General features: G+C 35.2%; 1 protein-coding gene across 1 annotated transcript in view; it reads left to right on the plus strand.

Annotated features, from left to right (window-relative positions):
• Positions 1–24,753, plus strand: part of TMEFF2 (transmembrane protein with EGF like and two follistatin like domains 2) — a 248,264-nt gene that overhangs the window by 113,315 nt on the left and 110,196 nt on the right. Inside the window, exon 5 of the mRNA XM_067741157.1 lies at positions 16,938–17,034. Within this exon, the coding sequence (XP_067597258.1) occupies positions 16,938–17,034 (97 nt within the window). The remainder of the gene's footprint in view (positions 1–16,937; positions 17,035–24,753) is intronic.

Genomic DNA, 24,753 nt, shown 5'->3' on the forward strand with positions numbered 1-24,753 from the left:
CGAGTTGACCTTGAAAAATTCTCAGGACAATGGAAGAGTCAGGAAACCTCTACAATGTGAGACATTCTGAGAATGGGCGGGTGTACAAACCAAGAGCCCAACACAGACCAGGGATGAAGGAAGAGGGTGAAAGATGAGGACTTCTTTCCTGAGTGGTGTGATACTACTGCTGAATCTTCAAGTTAAAATCAGAATTAGCCACAGACGTGCCACTATAGACAGTGGAAACAGCATGTGTAAATGCCCAGCAAAGTGACAAGTAGCTATCAGCATAAAGAGCATGCCAGGGGTGCTAGAGATGAAGGTAGGGTGATAGGTTGGGGGCAAATCATGAAAGACTTTGAATACAATGATAAAGGCTGTGGATTTTTATCCTGAAGGTATAGGGAAACTTTGAACTAAACAGGGTTGTATCATTATCAAGATTTGTGTTTTTAAAGTATCATTCAAGTTTGCTTATTGACCAATATTTCATAGTCATTAGACATACTTCACTGACCAAATTAAATGAACAATAGCAAAGCTTTACAAAAATATGTTTTTTTATTTTGTTATTAATTCCATAAATGAAACCCACAATGTTATAATAATACAAATGTTTTGATCTTTTAAAATGTTTCTTTCTTGGATTTATTACATTAATCCTTATGTTTTTACTTATTCATCAAATTAAATCATATTTTTATGCCTGAGAATTTTAGCATATATGTCCTTCAATATTATAATTTTTAAAACAAACATTAAACAGTAGTAATAAGCTACAGTCCCTGTTAAACCTAAATCTTTATGGTTTAGGCTCACCAGCAAATTTCCCCAAAACTTGAAGAATTTTTTTTTCCAAATCTGCAAAAACAAGGAAATTATTTTAGTTCCAATTATCATACAATTCAGGTGTAAGGCATGTAAAAATGAAAGGTCCATGAATCTTGATGATACTATAAATGAAAGTGGTTTGAGTTTAAAAACTTAAAGTTTAGAAAATCAGTCTCATTATGAAATTCTAAATAGAGCATTGTTAATTTTTAAAAATTTATCTCTTTCCATTTATTTCTGGAAATCCCTGGCAATCTAATGGTGATAAAATCTTCTCTAAAATCCCATGCAATTTTTAAAAATCTAGATGTCTTTTCCACAATTATTCATTCCCTCCACTTTACAGTTTTAGACTGAGGTAATGGTTCTGTAAAGAAGTCATATTGATTAGCTTGAAGTCAATTTCTAACTTATTTCCAGCACTCCAGCTTCCTTAGACCATTTTGTGGGTTTGGTTTGGTTTTGTATTTTCTTTTTTCCCACTTTGTGGAAGATGGGAAATTCACATTTCAGATTGGATAATTCAGACCTTTTTATCCTTACTTTTTTTTTTTTTGCGGTACGTGGGCCTCTCACTGTTGTGGCCTCTCCCGTTGCGGAGCACAGGCTCCGGACGCGCAGGCTCAGCGGCCATGGCTCACGGGCCCAGCTGCTCCGCGGCATGTGGGATCTTCCCGGACCGGGGTACGAACCCGTGTCCCCTGCATCAGCAGGCGGACTCTCAACCACTGCGCCACCAGGGAAGACCTATCCTTGCTTTTGACTGTATATGTTTTCATTGCTTTCTATTGTTTATGTTGCTTCGAAATAATACAGTTGAAAGCACTTTTCCAGGAGCGGGGAGTGAAACTGAGCATAGTGGAGCCAGCCTTGAGTGGCTGCTAGTGGGGGCCGATTCCAAGATGGGGCATCACAAGAAAGGTTTTCAAGAGTGCTAGGGAATAGGTCATAAGTTACAGATTTTAAACCAGAGTTTGAGAGACAGCTGTAGACTGGAAAAAGGAATAACAAGAGTAGCCAAATTCCACCAACCAGAGCCAATAGGCAGAGGGAACTTGTAGAAATAAAACAGGGTCTCTCAATATAGAACAAGTAGGGGTGGAGAAAAGAGTGAGGCTATATCTAACCCAAGACTGAAACTAATCACAAACACTGAAGTCCAGCCCTGACATTCTTCCCATTATTTTGGCTACTGTGATTCCAAAAATTAGCGACTGGATCTTTAATAGCAAAAATAGGCTAGAAATATTATAGACAATTCAGAAAAATTATTGCTACAGCTACCAAGTCTATGAAATGCCTTGACCTCTTAAAATTGACTTCATTATTACTGCTGCTCTTTTATTATGTTGGCCTATTTATAGCAATAAGTTATATATTTAAACAAGCCTTGACCTTTATAAGTTTTATTTTTAAGTCTCATTTAGACTTGGAAATTAGACTTAGATGAGTATGTTTTTCAGGCTTTACAGTGAAATCCAATGCCCATAACAGGCAAGTAGAAAAAGAAAATGTAAAGCTCTTATTTTATTCTTATCTTCATCAATAAGAACAAAATGATCACTTTAGTGCGTTTTTTGTTCCAAGACCCAGTGTACTAGAACGCACAGCCTAGAGCTCTTTGGGAAATTTCTGAGGTGACCTATCTGAGACTTCTCATCCACTTCTTACCTGCTCCTCCCTCAATCCTTTTAGCCCTTCATATAAGAAACCAAATGAGGATGTTTTGGTGCAAGACCTCTTCTACAAGTTTCTCAATATTTTTATTTCTCTATTTCATTATGTTGTTCTGTGATTCTTATTTCCCTGCTCCCTCAAAGACTCCTACTTCAGTATCACTATAAGGCCACTCACAAGGGCCAAAAATTCACGTTTGTGATGCCCAGGCTTGGACTTCCTTCAAAGAACCTTCTTACTTGGAATAAGATAATGAGTTTACTTCAACTTTAACACTTTCTTAGTGTTAACACCTTAGGGTGGCAGAGCAGTTTAGAGGGTGCAAAGCACTTTCACATGTCCTCCTGTTTAGTCTTCACCACAGCCTGTGAGCAAGCAGGGCAGGCATCTCATTTTACAAATAAGAAATCTGGGGATCAAGAAAAGACTCTGGGCAACCCAAATCCAGCTCTCCTAGCATTACCCCTGAACTTTGCCTATCATGTAACTGCCTTTAGATTACTTCATGTCATTTTCAATTTTAAATGATATGATCAGATTTGCATTTTAATAAGATACGTGGGACATATATTTAAGAGAGGCAAGTTTGCAAGTGCAGAGATCAGGTAGTTAGAAGTTTAGGCAAGTATGATGAAGATCTGAACTAGTACTGTGATGATGGAATGGGAAAATAGGAAAGAAACATGACATGTAAGTTGTTACCAGATTGCAAAACCCCTCTACCAAAACAAACATTAAGTAGGTTAGAGTTGACTGTATTGGCAATTTAGTCTTCATTTGATGATTCAAATAAAACTTCTTATATCAGAAAATGCCTTGAAGTTATCAATACCAAAGGTCATGTACTAATGACATACAGAAGTGCAAGTTAATAAAGCTATATCTTTGTTATCAGAGATTTACTAATTAGAAGAATTAAACACAAAGTTGGAAAGCAACAAATTAGTGTTGAAAAGACTTAGAAAGACTTTGGTCTTTCTTCATTCACGTTCACTCCCTTATATTTCACATTCTCTTCCTATCACATGCTCTCAACTGATAACCATGCTTTTGAGTACAAATACAATACAGGCAATAAATGCAACCAAAAGAGATCTATTTCATCCTCCTCTTTCCAGTGTCACCTCCTTCCTACATCTGTACCCACATACTCTGCCACCCCTCCTCGAGCAGAAGACGTTTGTACCTCTAAGACCAACCACTGCACCTGTTTGTAAACCCATCCCTTCTCAAGGACATCGCTTCTGTGATTATCCCCTTTCTCTTCTGCATAAATTTGTTCTTTTATGCACCATTTCTCTCAGCATGACAATGATGCTTCGACTCTGTCCTTCCATAAAAAACCCCTTTCTTGACCATACATCATTTTCCAACTAATGCCTCATTCTCTGTTTTCCTCATCACAAATCTGTGCAAAAGTATCAAGTATGTTTACTGTTTCCACTTACTAACTCTTAGTCTTTTCTCAATATCCTCTAATTGGAATTTGGTACCCTCTATGCTTTACAGTAGCTCATTCAGCCCAAGTCAGTTTTCATCACTTACCAATAAAAAACACATTTCTTACCTTTTAGGCATTTAATATGGAAAAAATTTAATTATTTTTATGAATTTACATAAAATGATATAAATTAATTACACTGAGAATAATAAAATATTTTTGCATATAATTTTCATATGATTGATACAATAAGAGTTTCCTGAAGTCTTGGCATGGTAATGTTCTCGGATGAATTCTGCCATGCCTGATATCAAGCTGAATAAGCTTTTTTGTCCTTTCTTCTTTCCTTCCTTCCATCCTTCTCTCATTTCTTCTTTCTTTACTTCATTGTCTTTCTTCTTTTTTCTAATCAACTGAGTATCTTCAGTTCTAACTTAGATAGGACTGAGTGAAATCAGTCAGACTTAAATGATGACAATAGAATTTTGCTTCAACATAGTAACATTGTATTAATCTCTTAAATTTTTTAAGCTGTACAGAAGATAAACTATATGTGATTTCTAAAGAATCTGTGTCAAACTCTAGCAAACTAGCTTAATTATGAAAACTTAAATTTTCTGTAATGATCTCTTCTTTTGAGTGTTTAATATAGAATCACATTTGCTCAGTCATGCGCTTGGTTGTTTTAAACCATTTTGTGTAAGTGTAATTTCAGCCTTCCTTTAGTTTTTTGGCATTTAAACCACTTAAAAATTATTAGTGGGTTTGTACTTCTTTTAATTAAAAAGAAGCAAAGATAATGAATTTCTTTCCCCAAACCTGAACACATCTTACTGCATATGGCACTGATACACATAAAAAATTAATCTGTGTTAGTTTTGTAAATAGCAGATCAAAATGCTACTTCTTTTTGTTTTAGCATTTCAATAATATGATGTAACAGTGTACTTGTTATTCACATGACAAATATCATCACATTTTAATATGAATAAAAAGAAAGTACTTATTCTTATTTTTCTTTAAAATCATTGAGGTTTCTAGGAAAATGTTGGAAAATGTAAAAGAGAACATGACTGTAGCTCAAAAACAACAGCTTAGAATTGTCTGAGCTCTAGGAACTGTCAGCAGCTTCCATCATTTAAATTCAACTTACATGTGGGAGAGGCATGTGAGAGGTAAAACTGGCATACAAAAGGCAAAATAGACAAGTTATACAAATTAAAAAATGGAATGGAGGGTTTTGATTTAAAATTTTCTTTCTATTCTTTAAGTGGAATTTTTCCTTCATCAGAGGATAAACTCAAAAGTTCAGCTTTTTGGTGATAATGAGACAGTAATGTATGTAAGTTATTCAGAAAGAAAAATTGCTGTTTATAATTTTATAATCAAAGTAATTTTAGTTACAACAGATATATTGAATCCTTTATCTATGTAAATAAAGTGGAAAAAATTACATGCCTACCAAGGCATGATTACTTTGTCATCTTACCTATTTAAAAAACAAAAAACACTGACTACTGGATTGATATTGACTCTAAAATACAAAAAAGAAAAAACGCATTCTAAATTTTGAAAACTTCAGATTAAGGTCTATATAAAATTTGTGTAAATTTATTTTTAAACTTTGCAATAATTTAAATGAGTGTAGAACCAGTCTCTATGAATCATATTTAAGCTTAGAAATCTCATTCTTTCTGTTGATGCAATCTGATTGTTTCGGGGACCACCTACTTTATTTCAGACTTGGTGCACAGGGAGGTTTCTATTTATGCATATTTTTTAACATCTTTATTTGAGTAAAACTGTGTTATAATGGTGTGTTAGTTTCTGCTGTATAACAAAGTGAATCAGCTATACATATGCGTATATCTCCATTTCTCCTCCCTCTTGCGTCTCCCTCCCACCCTCCATATCCCACCCCTCTAGGTGGTCACAAAGTACAAAGCTGATCTCCCTGTGCTATGCGGCTGCTTCCCACTAGCTAGCTATTTTACATTTGGTAGTATATATATGTCCATGCCACTCTCTCACTTCTTCCCAGCTTACTTCTCCCCCTCCCCATGTCCTCAAGTACATTCTCTACATCTGCATCTTTATTCCTGTCCTGCCCCTAGGTTCTTCAGAACCATTTTTTTTTTTTTTTTAGATTCCATATGTATGTGTTAGCATATGGTATTTGTTTTTCTCTCTCTGACTTACTTCATGCTGTATGACACACTCTAGGCCCATCCCCCTCACTACAAATAATTTCATTTCTTTTTATGGCACAGTAATATACCATTGTATATATGTGCCACATCTTCTTTATCCATTCATCTGTCGATGGATACTTAGGTTGCTTCCATGTCCTGGCTATTGTAAATAGAGCTGCAATGAACATTATGGTACATGACTCTTTTTGAATTATGGTTTTCTCAGGATACATGCCCAGTAGTGGGATTGCTGGGTCATATGGTAGTTCTATTTTTAGTTTCTTAAAGAACCTCCATACTGTTCTCCATAGTGGCTGTATAAATTTACATTCCCAGCAACAGTGCAGGAAGGTTCCCTTTTCTCCACACCCTCTCTAGCATTTATTGTTTGTAGATTTTTTGATGATGGCCACTCTGACCTGTGTGAGGTGATACCTCATTGTAGTTTTGATTTGCATTTCTCTAATGATTAGTGATATTGACCATCCTTTCATGTGTTTATTGGCAATCTGTATTTCTTCTTTGGAGAAATGTCTATTTAGGTCTTCTGCCCATTTTTAGACAGGGTTGTTTGTTTTTTGATATTGAGCTGCATAACCTGCTTGTATATTTTGTAGATTAATCCTTTGTCAGTCGCTTCATTTGCAAATATTTTCTCCCATTCTGAGGGTTGTCTTTTCATCTTGTTTATGGTTTCCTTTGCTGTGCAAAAGCTTTTAAGTTTCATTAGGTCCCATTTGTTTATTTTTGCTTTTATTGCCATGTCTCTAGGAGGAGGGTCAAAAAGGATCTTGCTGTGATTTATGTCATAGAGTGCTCTGTTTATGTTTTCCTCTAAGGGTTTTATAGTGTCTGGCCTTACATTTAGGTCTTTAATCCATTTTGAGTTTATTTTTGTGGGTGGTGTTAGGGAGTGTTCTAATTTTATTCTTTTACATGTAGCTGCCCAGTTTTCCCAGCACCACTTATTGAAGAGGCTGTCTTTCCTCCATTTTATATTCTTGCCTCCTTTATCAAAGATAAGGTGACCATATGTGCATGGGTTTATCTCTGGGCTTTCTCTCCTGTTCCATTGATCTATATGTCTGTTTTTGTGCCAGTACCCTACTGTCTTGATTACTGTAGCTTTGTAGTATAGCCCAAAGTCAGGGAGCCTGATTCCTCAAGCTCCATTTTTCTTTCTCAAGATTGCTTTGGCTATTTGGGGTCTTTTGTGTTTCCATACAAATTGTGACATTTTTTGTTCTAGTTCTGTGAAAAATGCCATTGGTAGTTTGATAGGGATTGCACTGAATCTGTAGATTGCTTTGGGTAGTAGAGTCATTTTCACAACGTTGATTCTTCCAGTGCAAGCACATGGTATATCTCTCCATCTGCTTGTATCATCTTTAATTTCTTTCATCAGTATCTTACAGTTTTCTGCATACAGGTCTTTTGTCTCCCTAGGTATGTTTATTCCTAAGTATTTTATTCTTTTTGTTGCAATGGTAAATGGGAGTGTTTCCTTAATTTCTCTTTCATATTGTTCATCATTAGTGTATAGGAATACAAGGGATTTCTGTGCATTAATTTTGTATCCTGCTACTTTACCAAATTCATTGATTAGCTCCAGTAGTTTTCTGGTAGCATCTTTAGGATTCTCTATGTATAGTATCATGTCATCTGCAAACAGTGACAGTTTTAGTTCTTCTTTTCTGATTTGGATTCCTTTTATTTCTTTTTCATCTCTGATTGCTGTGGCTAGGACTTCCAAAACTATGTTGAATAATAGTGGTGAGAGTGGGCAACCTTATCTTGTTCCTGATCTTGGTGGAAATGGTCTCAGTTTTTCACCATTGAGAATGATGTTGGCTGTGGGTTTGTCACATATGGCCTTTATTATGTTGAGGTAAGTTCCCTCTATGCCTACTTTCTGGAGAGTTTTTATCATAAATGGGTGTTGGATTTTGTCAAAAGCTTTTCCTGTGTCTATTGAGATGATCATGTGGTTTTTCTCCTTCAATTTGTTAAGATGGTGCATCACATTGATTGATTTGCATGTACTGAAGAATCCTTGCATTCCTGGGATAAACCCCACTGATCATGGTGTATGATCCTTTCAGTGTGCTGTTGGATTCTATTTGCTAGTATTTTGTTGAGGATTTTTGCATCTATGTTCATCAGTGATATTGGCCTATAGTTTTCTTTTTTTGTGACATCTTTGTCTGGTTTTGGTATCATGGTGATGGCAGCCTTGTAGAATGAGTTTGGGAGTGTTCCTCCCTCTGCTATATTTTGGAAAAGTTTGAGAAGAATAGGTGTTAGCTCTTCTCTAAATGATTGACAGAATTCGCCTATGAAGCCATCTGGTCCTGGGCTTATATTTATGCATATTTATACTGTGTTTTTTGTGGGTTTTTTAATTGAAGTATAGATGATTTACAATGTTTCAGGTGTACAGCAAAGTGATTCTGTCATATATATATTGTTTTTCAGATTTTTTTCGAGTATACATTATTACAAGACATTGAATATAGTTTCCTGTGCTATACAATAGGTCCTTGTTGTTTATCTACTTTATATATAGTAGTGTGTATCTCTTAGTCCCAAATTTCTAGCTTACCCCTCCCCACCTCCCCCGTTAATAACCATTAGTTTGTTTTCTATGTCTATGAGTCTATTTCTATTTTCTCCACACCCTCTCCAGCATTTTTTATTTGTAGACTTTTTGATGATGACCATTCTGACCTGTGTGCAGTGAAACCTCATTGTAGTTTTTATTGGCATTTCTCTAATAATCAGCGATGTTGAGTATCTTTACATTTGCCTATTGGCCATCTGTATGTCTTCCTTGGAGAAATGTCTATGTAGGTCTTCTGCCCATTTTTTGATTGGGTTGTGTGTTTTTTGATATTGAACTGTATAATTTGTTGTATATTTTGGAAATTAAACCCTTGTCAGTTACATTCTTTGCAAATATTTTCTCTCATTCTGTAGGTTGCTTTTTTGTTTTGTTTATGGCTTCCTTTGCTGCATATACTATGTTTAATGTGTATACTATGCCTAATTTAAATGGGACAACTTATGTATCTGTCAAAGTGATGTGCTAGAGCTATATGGAGAATAAAATGGGAACCGTGAATAGACTGGGAAAGATAGTGCTATGTTGGGAAAAAATGAAAATATAATAGAATAAACATGCCTTAACTATTGCAGAATATATGCTAATATAGAAAAGAAATAGAAATTCAAAGGGAGATCTGGAGACAATTAAAAGCAGATCTAGGGTTGTATAGTAATGCTACCAAAATATGAAGTGTGGAAAATGATGTGAAAACATTTCCTTAGAATTCATTAATAACATTAATTCATGTGTTATTAGCCATCTTTCACTAGGTAAAGCTATAGTTACAAACGACCTCAAAACCTCAAACGCTTACAGCATCAGTAAGTGACATAATTCTTGCTCCCATGGCTGTGGTCAACTATGGCCCTGCTCTATATATCTTCTCATTCTGGGATTGGTTGAAGAAACAGCTCCTATTCTGGATGTGTCTTTTTTTATGCAAAGAGAACAAGCAAGAAAGTAGAAATCTACATGTTGGCTTTTATATATCTTCTCACTTCCACTGACATTTCAATGGCAAAAACAAGTCATAAGCCTATCAGTGATATCATGGAACTTCAAGTCATATGGCTATGGAGAGGAACGTATAATCCTTTTATTGGGAAAATAATTCAATCTACTATAAGTGTCATATGCCAACAGTGTCTTCCATGGAGAATGTGAGACTATACATAAGTCTTGAAAAGTTAGAGCAAATACAGGTCAGCAGCTAAATAATTATTTAATGATGACAGGAAGGAGTCTCCATTAGCACTGACATCTCTGGCTTTTTTCCTTTGAAATTAGAGTAGGGTGTATGTTTAAAGTAAAACTAATTTTCAAAAGGAACACGAGTTTTATAGAACAGGTAGAAGTATGATATATGACAATAAGAATGCAAAGGGTGGACTATGGTAATTAAAAATATAGTATTTTAATAAAGTTTTTAAATTGTTCATGAGTAATAGATTAGGATAATTTGAAGTTGTATATTATAATCCTTAAAGTAGCCATCAAAATAATAACCCCAAAATATAACAAAATAATTATTAGAAGAGATAAGACAAAATAAATACCATAGAATATTTGATTTTCCTAAAAAAATGTCAGAAAAGGAAACAGAGGAAAACAAAAAGATTAGCTAAATATGAATTAGACACCAAGTTGGTAGACTTAAAAACAAACATATCAATAATTACATTAAAGTAAATGGATTAAATACCCTGATTAAATGTAGACATATTCAGACTAGATAAAAAAGCAAAATCCAACTATATATTGTTTACAAGGAACACTCTTTAAACATAACTTAATGAACAGGTTGAAAGTAAAAAGATAGAAACAATAAGCAAAAGAAAGCTGGTGTGGTTATCTGAATATCAGAACAAAGTAGACTTCAAGATGAATAGTGTGACCAGAGGGTAAAGGGGTGCATTTCATAATGCTAAATGGTCACTTATTAAAGAAGACATAAGACTACTAAATGTTTATAAACCCAATATCAGAGCTCCCAAATACAAGATGAAACAAAAGAACAAAACAAAAGAGAACTAGAAACGGTTTTACTGTCACCAGTAGAGATTTTAGCACACCTTTCTCAGTAATAGAACAATTAAACAAAAAATCAGTACAGTTATGGGTGATTTGGACCATCAACTTAAGCTATTAATATTTACAGAAAATCACTCCCCACAAGAGGTTACAACTTCTAAGATGCACATGGAATAGTCAAGAAGATAGATCATATTCTGGCCCATAAAACACAAGTTTTAATAAATTTCAAAGGACTTAAATTAAACAGAATATTTACTTTAACCATGATGGATAGATCACCATGGATGGATTTTTTTATAACATCTTGAACAGGAGACATAGAGCTGTCAAACTCCAGAGAGATTTGTTTCAAAGCCTGGACAATCAGGCTGAGCTCTTTTCAATACTTCAGACTTTTCAGGACTTCAAAACAATTTACTCTTGCAGCTCACACAATCTATTTTTTATTTCAACTCTCATCCAGGTTGATCATTTGATTGAATTTTGCTCTGGTGGGGGGTGGAGTAAAAAGATATAAAAGTCTTCCTACCTAAACTCTAAAGTCCTTTGAATTTAATGGAAACTTATGCTATATATTTATTACTTTCCTTTTAATGTTAAGACCTTGAGTGGCTCTTGGAAGCCTGCATTTCTCTGTGTCCTTAAGGCCACACAACTCTTTTGTATATTTAAAATGATTCCCAATGAATTTTGGATATTTACATTAAAGATAAATAAAAATAGTGTACTTTTGAAAACCCTCAAATATTTGGAGGTTAAAAAAATCCACTGCTAGGGCTTCCCTGGTGGCGCAGTGGTTGAGAGTCCGCCTGCCGATGCAGGGGACACGGGTACGTGCCCCGGTCTGGGAAGATCCCACATGCCACGGAGCGGCTGGGCCCATGAGCCATGGCCGCTGAGCCTGCGCGTCCGGAGCCTGTGCTCTGCAACGGGAGAGGCCACAGCAGTGAGAGGCCCGCGTACCGAAAAAAAAAAAAAAAAAAAATACACTACTAAATAATCCTTGGGTCAAAGAAGAAATCCTGAAGGATATTACAACATATATTTTCACAAAAATACATGAAAACACAACATATTAATATTTGTGGGATGCAGCTAAAGCAGTCTTTAGGAGAAAATGTACAGATTTAAATACCTATATTAGAAAATAAGAAAGGTATAAAATCAAGCACTTCTTCCATTTTAAGAAACTAGAAAATAAACTCTAAGTATATAACATAAAGGAAATAGTAAGAGTAGGAAGCAATAAAATAGAAAATTTAAATAGCCTTGTATAAAGAAATGAAATAATAGTACCAATCCTCCACAAACTCTTTCATAAAATAGAGGAAGTAGGAACACTTCCCAACTCATATCATGAGGCCATTTTAACCATAATAATAAAACAAAATAAGAACAATACAAGAAAATTACAGCCAGCATATCTTGTGAACCATAGACACAAAAATACTTACCAAAATACTAGCAAAAGAAATCCAGCTATATATAAAAAGGGTTATATACCGTGATCAAGTTTGACTTATCCCCAAAATGTGAGGTTGGCTTAACATATGGAAATCAATCAACATATCTCACCACACTGACAGGTCAAGAGAGAGAAATCATGTCCATGTGGTAAAAACAAAGAAGCCCAACCTCTACTTCACATTATGCACAAAATTCAATTTTAGATAGACCATAAACTTAAATTAAAGTAAAATTTAAAAATTAATAAAAATGGGGAATAGAATAAAGCATAGAAGAATATCTTCATGAGCTTCAAGTAGAAGACTTCTTAGAAATGACAAATCATAAAAGAAAAAAATTGATTTCATCAAAATAAAAATTTCTGCACATCTACAAAAAAAAAAAAAAACACGTTCAAGAAAATAGACTGAGAAAATATATCCCAATACATGTATCTGACAAAAATTTGTACCTAAAATATATTAAAAATTTCTGTAACTCAAGAATTTTTTTAAAAAATGAATCAAACACCAAGTTGGGAGACTTAAAAAGCAAACATATCAATAATTACATTAAAGTAAATGGACTAAATACCCTGATTAAATGCAGACAGATTCAGACTAGATAAAAAAGTGACATTCCACTATATATTGTTTACAAGAAACACACTTTAGACATAAGTTAAGAAGCAGGTTGAAAGTAAAAAAGACAGAAACAATAAGCAAAAGAAAGCTGGTGTGGCTATCTGAATACCATAATCCCACTGTGAGGTATTTGTCGAAGAGAAATAACTTGCGTGCCCAAAAAGTCTTTTACAAGACTATTTACAACAGCTTTATTCATAAATATTCAGTTATTGTTTCCAGACAGTAACTGGAAACAAGATGTACTTCAACAAGATAATGGAAAAATAAGCTGTGGTATATTCACTCAGTTGAATACCAAGCAATAAAAAGAAATAAACTACTGACACAGGCAACTACCTGAATTCATCTTAAAAACTATGATGCTAAGTGGAAGGAGTTGAACACAATAATTACATATTGTATGATTCCATTGATGTAATATTCTAAAATAGTCCATCTGTGGTGACAGATCAGATTACTGACCAGCCTATATGTAGAGACATAGTAGTGGTAGGGAAACGGCTGAGAAAGGCAGAAGCAAACTTTCTGGAATGATGGAGTTGTTCTTTGTCTTGGCATGCGTTCCTCAAAATTGACTGAAAGATATGAGCATTTCACTGAATGTAAATTTTAGTGAAATTTTGAACCAAATAAATGACATTGAATAACTGTGTGTTTGAACATTATATTATTTCATCATGTTTTCAGAAATAGTATAACATAGGTTAGGAATATTATAAGAGGCCCAGGAGGCATTATAGTGAGTTAGGAAGAGAACTGGGCCCAGTGGGTGGGCACACCCACTGATTTGGGCCAGAACAAGGTCATGATAAGGGAATTTTGGTAACAATTTTCCGGATGAAACCACGAGGGCAGGGAGAGTTTGAGAGAGAGGCAATTTGATCATCTCTTATAATGCTCCAATCCAGAATCTTCTTAAAGGAATTAATTAAATCAGTTTTAACTGTAGGGTAGCATATTAGGTATAATATGCTTTCAGGAGCTCTGCCTCCCTTGCTCCTCAAATTTCCCTCAGTCACACGCTGAAACCTGTTGTTTTAGAATAGAGGGAAATAATTCTTTTTTACTTTACAACTCAAAATAAAAGGCTTAAAATGCAAGTGCATGGTTAAAATAATACTTTAGGATAAATGAATTTCATTCCTGCAGATAAATGAATTTCAATCAGTGGATGAATGCAAATAAGCACCGATCCTTCCTGTTTCTGATACTGTAAAAAGAACAGGAAAAAGGAACACTCCTGTTCAACACATACTTTCTGAGCATCTAGCATGTGCTAAATCAATAGTGTTCAAGCTTTTGTGACTGTGACCTTTAGTAAGAAATGAAATTTACATTGCAGTGCTGGATGGATGTACATATGTATAACTAAAACAGTGTTATAAAATAAAACCTATGCTTGCTAAATAAGATGCACTCTGTGTTTTCTATTCCAGTATATTCTGCTTCATGTACACAAAAATGTTTACAAAAATGCTGATAGTGACCCACTGACTCCATTGCACTACCCACTAATAAATTGTGAATTGTGATGGGAAAAATGCAGTGCTAACCTTGCTAGTCAAAATGTGGTCTGTGGACCAGCAGCATCAGTTACACCTCACACTTACTGAATCAGAATCTTCATTTTAACAAAACCTCCAGGTGCTTCCTGTGCACTTTAAAGTGACAGAAGTCCTGTGCTAGACATTCACTGCATGAGGAAGACGTTTGGGCCAGAGGAAGTCTTTTCAGTATTGTTTAGGGCAGATATTCTTAGGGATGTGTTTTTTAAAGTATACATATCCAAGCCTCGAGCCTACAAATTCAGTACCTCCTAGGATATCTCAGGGCATTTATCTAAAAAACAATACATAAATGAACAAACCAAATCTACCAGAGCTTCCGAGCCCACTCCTATTTAAGAATCTTGGTCTATAGTGTTAAATGAAGCAGTGTACTGATCTGTTTGTTTATTACAAAGGTGCAAATCTGTGCTTCAGGAAATATGGAAAGATTTTACTTTATTTTTCACTGTGATTGTTTCACATTTTATTCCCAGAATGTTTATTGATAGAGGTTTTGCTACTGCTACTTCTGGGTTTACTTCTCCATGTGGGAGAATTTCCAAACATCTCGAGTCTACCAATAACTGCCCTTTTATAGAAATGTAATGTGACTTCCAGTAGAATTATTATTGTTAGTTTTGCTGAGGTAGCACGATTCATCCCCTGGATTACTTCCAGTAGATCCCTAACCAAGGATCCCTGCTGTGAAAGAAGATAGGGCTGCCCATAAATGGCTATAACTGTTCATTAAGGACCTTCCCGTTGTGTTAGTATGTTTCCTGAGTGATGGGAAGCTTTAGTCTAGAAGCTGCTAATCTTGCTAACACTAAAAGGCTCTCTCTCCCATTAACAGCTTCTGTGTTGCCTTAATAGTAAGAAAGTGATAAAGAGATGGACCTCAGCTGTTCAGTACCCCCTGAGGTTAGGTCCCCAGCTTCCTTCTTATCCCATAGTCCACTCTAATGGTCTTGCCTGTATTAAAATAATAGAGTGGATAATAAGTGCTGTCTATTTTAGCAGAGTCTAAAATTCCTTCTTCTTTCTGGGGAGGAACACCATTTTTTTAGACTTCCAATTTTAAAACTATACCATCAATACTTTTGCAATTGAAGTTGATCTGTTTAATTCATAACTTTTTAGAAGTGCAGGGCAAATCAAGTACAGGGGAAAAAATGTTGCTTTGGAAAAAATAAATCTGTCTTTCCTGGAAAAACTATAAAATAGAGAACGCTCTTAGAGATGTCTTCTTGTTCTTTTTTTTTTCTCTGGTAAATCAGATCACTCATTTGCCCAGCAGTAAATTGGAAAATCAAGGAATAAAGACCTTTGCTTTTGTAATTATTAATAATTCTCATGTTAATAGACAAAGAACAAATTATGAAAAATATCATATTAAAATAAAATAAGGTTAAATTTCTTAGGTTTAGGGTGCATGTTAATCAATGATGTTTTGTTAAAAACGTTATCTTATTAGGCTTCATAATGCTAGGAGCCAATGCCATACTTAATTGCCTCTGTTCTTTTTCTACTGAAAATGTATAACCTTTTGCAGAGTGCACGTTTTAAGGATCTCTTGATTTAAACACGTTTTTAGTATATAAGATGTCCATGGAATAAGATTATCTATGCAGTACTTAGGTTGTTGCAATTTTTCATCTATAAGCAAAACTATTTTTGCTTTCAACTACATATTTTTTTAATTGGGTAAACAGTAATCCATCATCTCAAAAGTGTTGCTCAGATTTTTATTTCTTGAACTCAAATACTAAAATTTTTTTCTTGACTTACACTATTCTTTCCTGATTTGAAAGCTTAATTTTATAATTAGGTTGTATATAGTATATTTTTACACTTGTAATTTATGTGTATAAAAAGGACCAATATCAATAATCATCATCAGTGACAGTATATATTTTTTAAATGAAATATATGTTCATAGCCCTCATAGAAGAAATCACTATGATGAGCTCTGTGCAACATTTATGTAAGATTCAAGAAATTACTGTAAAAACCAATTAAAAGATGTTTTCTGAAAACATAATTAATATATTTTTCCGTATAAGTACTTAGCACCTTGAGGCGGGGAAAAGACGTATCTAAAAAGTCAAGGCTGCCCATCTAAATTTTTAAATTATGTATTAAAGCCTTTGAATGAAAAAATATCTACAATTTAAGAATGAGAAAATGTCAAGTATTTTTTTATAGACACTAGGTTTTTCCTCTAGGCAAGTAACAATCTAAATCCCTTTTAATTAAGTAACTTTCGTATGGTCTATTAGCCAAACAATTTTGATAAGTCCAGTATTCTCGTTTATTTTTCTTGTAAAAAGAATTATTCACCACATACCAATGGCTAGCATATTATTGTTAATTTTCTTCAAATTTAGGGAAGAAGGGAGCCGAATATGACGATCTTAATGGAGCTCCAATAGCTCCATTGGAAAAGTAGCAGGTTTCATACAGAATAGTCTTGAAGTTGTTGGTATTGTGCACACTTATCTGAATTATTTTTGTTCCCTTTCTTCTGTCCTATAGTCCATGAAGGCTCAGGAGAAACCAGTCAAAAGGAGACATCCACCTGTGATATTTGCCAGTTTGGTGCAGAATGTGATGAAGACGCTGAGGATGTCTGGTAATGTGCTATTTTATTCTTTTAAAGAAAATAATGACAATAATTAATTTCTTTTTACTTTATCAATTATTTCCTAAAAGAAGACATTTTCAGCAGTTTTTTTTTATGTTTTTTTTTTTTAATCCAGTTCTCATGGTAAAAAATGAGGGCTACAATAACAGAAAGGACTTTCTGAAGCTGAACTAAAAGTTGGGTCAGCCAAGCAACTGCCCAGGGCATTACTTGATAAGGTACAATAAGATATCACCGAGACCCCCAAATACTGTCATGTTAAGAGATGGAGAGAAAAATTGTACGTATCAGAACATCTCTCAAAAAGCATGGTCAAGAAACAATGGATAGTTGCTAATCTGCTCCTAAAATGGTGGATCTGGGCAACTGCACAGATTTTACTTAAAGGGTATGCATAGGCACTCTCATAGCTGAATTAGGGAGATGGTAGGGCAAGGAATAATCTTTGAGCCACCCCGTAGGATCAACTTCTCCCTTCACCCAAGCAATACTCAGCTTCTCCTGTAAAGATATGCTGAACAGATTATGTATAATATTCATTATTTTGAATGGGCCCCAAAATGTTAGTCTTCTAGGGCGGCCACGTGTATTGGTCCTACCCTGATCTCATACGTAAAGTGAGCAACCCAAAGGTCTTTGTATGGCATGACAGTGGAAAGAGGCAGACTCTCTTTCTTTCTATGTCTTTTTCTTTTACACACATAACTTCAGAAAAACAACCAGGTGTCCTTTCTTTTTTTTTTCAATATGCAGACTGTGTTTGCCTAGAGCAGTTAACAATCATTTTGATCAAAGTGGGTAAGGGAGTAAATCTTAAATGTTCTCACCACACACACAAAATATTGGTAATTACGTGAGGTGATGGAGGTGTTAGCTAACACTATGGTGGTGACCACATTGCAATATATAAGTGTATCAAACATGTTGTACACCTTAAACTTATGCAATGTTATATGCCAATTATATCTCAGTAAAGTTGAAGGAAAAACACAATCATTTTCATCAAACTTTTGTGGGTGGAGGGGGCAATTCATCTAAGAAACAGAAAGAAAAAATTAAGGCAAGATAATTTTGGCAAGAATGAAACAGTCTGCACTTAAAACATTTTAGAATATTTTTGAATGTAGATTAAATTGAGGATTCCAACTGAGCAAACTGAGATTCTTAGGGTAAATTAACTAAGTACTTACAATAAACACTGCTATTGACTAGCCACGTGAACTAGCCACCCATTAATAAAAGCAGATATCAGTAGGATTTCCATACCTGTTAAACATTTCTAACCAATGGTCAGCTAGGAGTCAAGTCAGGGAGTGTATGCACTGGTTTGACCATCTTGAGGTAAACAGACATATGTTTTCTTAGGAACCTCCTGGACTCTTAATGGCTGATGAACTTTATGGTTCCCAAACCTGGCTGGGAATTTTTAAAACACATCGATTCTTTAGTTCCATGTCAAAATTAATGAATCAGAATTTCAGAGAAGTGGGGCTTAAAACTTTACTTGTCTAAAACTCCCCCAGATGGTTGTATAAATACTGCTCTAAGATAAATGACTGACTCAGAGAATCTTTCTCCTCCCTAAATGCTTTAAGGCTCTGTATAGTCATAGTCATTATATATTAAGACACATTGATAAGAAATGTATCCTTAAAATATCTTGTTTTAATGTTTGCTGATGACTACATCTGTAGCTCAACTTTATTTTTAATGCTGTAAATTTTCTTGCTGTCAGCTATTTTACTTTTTAAAAATTCACATGGGTCCCTAATTTTTTCTTAAGAATTTTCCATTCCCCACTCTTTAATGATCACCTTTAAGTGACATGGTTTCACTTTACAACTGCAAAGAGGAATGAGACAATAATAGCAGATAATTTAAGGAATGAGACAATAACAGCAAATAAAAATGACTGATTTCTTACTATGAGCTTAGTCTATTTGTATGCATTCTTTTTTTTCCTCAGTTATCTTCAAAATACCCTAGAGTAGATTCTATTATGATCACTTTACAAGGAGGAAACTGAGTTTTAAAATGTTTAAGTGGCAGGGCCAAGATGAAGATATGAGGTGAAAGTAACTAGAGGATGTTAGCATAACAATTCAACCAAAGATGCAATTAAAGTATTTCTTTCCTGTCATGTCTGGAAAAATGAGATGGCCACATTGCAGGCAGCTTAGATCCAGTGACTGAAGACCTGCAGGGTTAGAGCTGGTGACAAGAGAGAAGCTTGCAGCAGGCAATGGGAAAATGTTCGGGCAAGCAGTGTCACTCCTGGTATTCTAGCAAAAGTTCAGATCTCTGGTATACAGGATAAGGAGACTTGGGCAAGGTAAGTGGCATCAGAAAGGTTCAACAGCCGTGGGTACTGGAGTTAGGAAAAGAAATTCGGTTACAAAGGGAGCAAGGAGAAGGATAAGGCAGAACCTCAGTCGTCAAGGAATTGGAAAGCTAATCAGGGGCAGATACTGGATAGATACCCACCTACCAGAACTGGTGTACAAAGCCAAGCCTTGGCTACAGAAGGCTGGGACAAGCCCCTAGATCTCAGAAATAAATTACAAGGTCAGAATGAAGCCAGCAGCAAGGATGACTGGTTGCTGAATCCGTTAGCTTTTGGCTAGGACATCTTGTATGCCCCCAGCCTAGAGACAAGATTAGTTCCAAAATGCAGAATAAGGCTGAGCCTCCAGATGAGGCTAAGTGGCCATAGCTGTGAAGATTAGAGGGATGCAGGGGGCAGGGAGCCAAGAAGATCATTATACTTCCCAGGCAAGAATGAAAAGTTGTTAGCGTTCAAATAAAATGTACTTAAAATGTCCAATGTAAGCAAGAAGGAATGGTGCTGAAATGATAAGCATATTGATTTTCATTTACATAAATACCTTTGCATGTTTACACACTGTATTTAGTTATGGCCATGAAGGGCAGACTGGAAACAGCTGAAGGACACAAGAATAAAGCAATAAATGAAATTAAATAGTCATGGAATGAAAGAGGCTATAAAGTAAGATAAGAAGCAATAGGGGAGGGATCTGACTCTAGTACTAGTCAACTGAATCAGGGGAGCTTGATGTGCTATTGATTCCAGATGAAACCATGGCCAGGTCCTCTCACAAACATAAAATACTGCATTTGCTATGTGGGAACAAAGAGTACAAGTCAGTGTTTAGTTTTATTTTTTTCCCTTGACATTAACTAAACTACAATTTTATGCATACAAGTTCCTCAACCATACATTATGAAATAATAACAAGATGTGGATAAGTAGTACTGAGAAATAATGTTACTATTATAACTGCAATATTGAAACAAATGTAAAAGCCTGATTCCTGATTTTTCTTTAACCCTAGCCTAAGAAATTAATACTTTACATTTTACCACAAGGGGTAAATCTAGCTATTCAAAGATGTTCAGGTATTTTCTAGATGAAGGTAAACCTCTGTTAGAATTAAAAAGCCAGTACACAATCAGCTGATCTTGTTTCCATAGTTAGATGAGTTTTTGAGTCAAGAAGCAAGGTACATTGGACACGGGAAAGAAAAAACAATAAATGGGGGAAGGGTAAGGAGAGTAGAGGAAAAGGAGAAAAAATAATAGAGGATGACATTGATAAACCATGATACTAATAACGTAAAATTTAATGCCTTTATTTTGAGAAAAACAGATGGTTTATAAGCTTATACAAGCTCCTCCCTTATGTGCTATGATTTCCTTTCAAGGTTTTTCTCTTGCCTTTTTCTTCTTCTTATGGAGAACATCAAGGCTGTAGAAATAAGAAACTGGTCAGATTTTCTCAAAAGGAAAGAAAGACCATTGCTACAAAAGATTCTTCAGTTATAGATATCTACCTATGTGTAGGAAAGGATCATGCTTTCAAAAGAGGGTTAAAAGTCCACATGGTGAGTGGTCCACACCACAGATATATCCACTCTCATATCAAGGCATCTCTTTATTTAGGATGGACCTCGAAAATAATTGGAACACCAGTGCAAAGGGATATGCATGCCTATTTATGGGGAAAGGGTTAAAAGGCAAAGAAAAGAAGGGCTTAAAAGACAGTTTCTCTTTATATCTAGACTGAAAAAAGGTCAAAACTAATATATTTATACATCAAAGAGACTCTCAGATACCTCCTGCCAAGTATAATTTATAAAGAAAAAGAAGGGCTTCTAAGTCAAACATAATAAATTTGACTCATAGCAAAGTAATAAAGCCCCATCTGATAGTACTGGGAATACTAACTTATGATTTCAACAAATATTTCTGATACTTGCTTGGTTTTAGAAACAGCTTTATATTCCCTTAATTATCTTACCTGATAAATTATTTCAGTAAGTCCAAAGTAGGTCAGTAGTAACTCTTTGCACTGGGAACTAGTCCTAAGAAGTAATTATCCTAGAACTTTCTGTTGGTCCTGTCAGTCAGAAGTAGTTCAGAGCCCTGGGGTTGATACTTGATTTAATATAAGAAAAGAGCAAGCTGATAGCTGGGTCTGACCATAGAAATGACTGGGTATGAAATTGGCTGCAGGCCTAACATTTCCAGGGTATCAAGATAGATCAAGGAAGGGAGCACAGGTGTAAGAGCAGATGCAGCTGGGTGACAAATGACATAAAGGGACAACTTAAATCATTATGTGTATTTGCTTCATATGTATGCTTTATAGCTCCTGTGCCCATTTTAACTTTGCTCTTGTATTATTCTCAACATGCCACTTAGGCCCCATTAGCGAAATCATATTGGCTTAAATGCTATTAATTCCTCAGTAGTCATTCATTTTGTCTTTGAAAGCATTAATAATGTTTTCCAGTTTTAGTGCATCACATCCTAGTGTTTGACTGCAATGGTAAGAAAGGAGAAAAGCAAAGTAGTTCAGTAAAAAGAGTTCAGAAGAGAAAATGAATGAGCATCTATTTTTTCCTTTATTTCATTGATGTTCCATAACTGAAACAGGGTGTGAGAGTTGGCATTACTTTTGTGAGCCTCTCTTACAAAGACAGTTTAGTTTGAAGTCTTTTAACATCTTGCTCCTTTGATCTAAGAAGGCTCCTTGTCACTAGGAAGACTGTGTGTTGCTGGCATCATTCCCACCTTTAATGCTTTTTGGACTGTAGAGAATCATGAATATTTGAAGTGGGGCAACGGTCAAGGATGATCCTTGGCACTAGATTTCACCATACATATAAGCAAATTAGGCATTAGGTCCTGCTGACTTCGGTATTGGGTTATGAGTTTGATAGGGAAAAATAAGACACCTCTGAGTCTTAAGATTTAGAAATGATTTGTTTTTAAAACTACTACTGGTCGACAATTGAACAAAAAAGATTGTGTTGCAACTGGAAAGTTTCCAACTGTTTTCTACTAAGTAAAAAGAATATCATTTGGGGTTGTATGTGGGCTCTAAAGAAGAAGATGCTGATTAGTCACAGAATTTTACCGAACTACGAGTTCATTCAGTCTTCCCCTACGGTGTTTTCTTTATATTGATTTCCTTTACTCTCTTGCCTTAGAACTGTAAAAGCGGTTACCATAATTAGGACTGGCTTCTAATGTGAGTTTACTCATGGAGAGAATAAAACACACACACACACACAAACAGAAAATAGGTCTGTCTAGTCCAGAAAATCTAAGGTTTGGGTGGGTTGTGGGCTTTATGATAAAACCTTCTTAGTTCTAAGACTCCCATAGTTAGGATGCTGCCTCCCTCAAATTGCCTTTCCTTCACCATGAAGACAGTGTTGTCGCCTGTGAAAACTGCCATAGTATTGTCTGTTTGTATAGATGGGGTCTGAAGAGTAAAGACATCTCCCTTTCCTTTAATACTTCCATTTGCCCAGAAACTTTTTCCAGAGAAGAGGGCAATATACAGCTTCTGCTGTATATTTGGGGAAACACACCTCTTCCCACTCCCATAATTTCAAGAGAAAAATGTTGACATTTTTAGCAAATCTACGGCTTAATGTAAAAATTTGAGTTTGATTTTATTTCCTTCTTTTATGTATTTATCCACCTATCTTAAACAAGAAAAAATAATTTGTACTTTTAAAAAATTTCACACAATTTAGAAGTGCAATTATAAATAAGACTAGTATTTGTAACATGGTCTGTACAATGGTCTGTGCCTACAAATGCCACGTCTGTGACCCAGACTTCCCTCTGCCGATAGCCGCCAATAGCCAAGTCTGCAAACTGAATCTAAACACTTTGTGTTACTTAGAAAGATGAATAAATAATGATGCCACTTCAAATGCACAGCAGGCCATTCCAAAAAGAGACAAACAAAAAAATATACAACTAACCCACCCTCCAAATTTGGGTTGAGCTTTGTGAAAAGTAAGATTTTTTAAATAAAACTGAAATTTGAAAATAAATCATGGTCTTTCAAACAAAGACATACCTCAGGTCTTCTATGTCCTGGGCTACTTTACTTAGAAAGGAATTGGATTTTCACATAAGTTCTGAAGAGTCTTTTGAATTTTTCTCAGTAATTATGTATGCCTCAACTGTGCTAGTTATCGCACAATGATTAATGAAACTTAATTAGGATGTGATGGGTGCAAATGTGGATCTGGTGTAGAGTATCAAAAAATACAGGAATAAAGTATTGAAAACTTTAATACGTTTTATATGTTTTTGCAATTTTTATTTAGCTCAGACATTAGAAATCAGGTAACTTCGATTTTATATAAAAATAATGAAATACTACCTGAAGGCAGAACAAAGGAAACAAAACTCCAAAGCATAGATTGTATTTCTCCCACTAACTTAACTGTTTTCATTACTTGTTTCTCTTTTACCTGCTTGTGTAGACTATACCCTGCTTCTCCTGCCTTACTTCTGGTGCTCACTCACCAAACTCTCACCGACAATTTTGTGTTGAGTTTTCTAAGTCTCAGTTTCTAGTATATTCCGAGTCAGAGACTCCTGTGCCTTAAAACCAGGAAATACACACTCCATGTTCCAACATCACAACATAACATCCCAGTCTCAGAGATAAAAACATGAATCTCATTGTGATCATCAAAAGATGACAGAATTTTCACAAGCATGTGTTTCCTATGCAGCAGGTACCATGGTATTGTTTACATTCATGGAGCCATTTAATCCTCCTGCTAATCTTATGAAGTTAGATACACTAATAATTCTCATTTTACATGGAAGGAGACACAGAGAGGTTAAGCAAACCACCCAAAGCCAAAGAGTAAGTGGAAGAGCTAGGATTTGAACCCTGCCAGGCTGACTCCAGACACCATGCTCTTAACCACCACTCAGTATCTTCTCATATGTTTAATAACATAAATTATGTGTCTGCATGTGTGTGTGTGTGTGTGTAGCATGCATTAGGTGTATATCATACATGTACAACATGTTGGATATATTCAGTACAGAATTTCACACTTTTTTGTTGTTGAAATAGAAAATACAACCTCTTTGTGATAAAGTCTACCACTAACAGGTTCACATCACCTACGATGTCCTTTGAAATATTTTTTTCCCATTAGATATATACACCTTACTTTTGGCAGACTGTGTGGGTTTTATGTGTTTTTTTGTAGAGGTATTGAATTATTATCTATGGAGCATATCTTTATGACTATATGTGTGCCCAATTAGGTTGAGAAGGTTATTAACCATGAGGTTGCAGAGAAGAGACATATCTTCACCAAAACCTGGTTCTTTGAGCTGTTTCAACTTCAATTTGCT

Source organism: Pseudorca crassidens, chromosome 6, assembly GCF_039906515.1.
Source record: "Pseudorca crassidens isolate mPseCra1 chromosome 6, mPseCra1.hap1, whole genome shotgun sequence".
Classification (NCBI taxonomy): Eukaryota; Metazoa; Chordata; class Mammalia; order Artiodactyla; family Delphinidae; genus Pseudorca; species Pseudorca crassidens.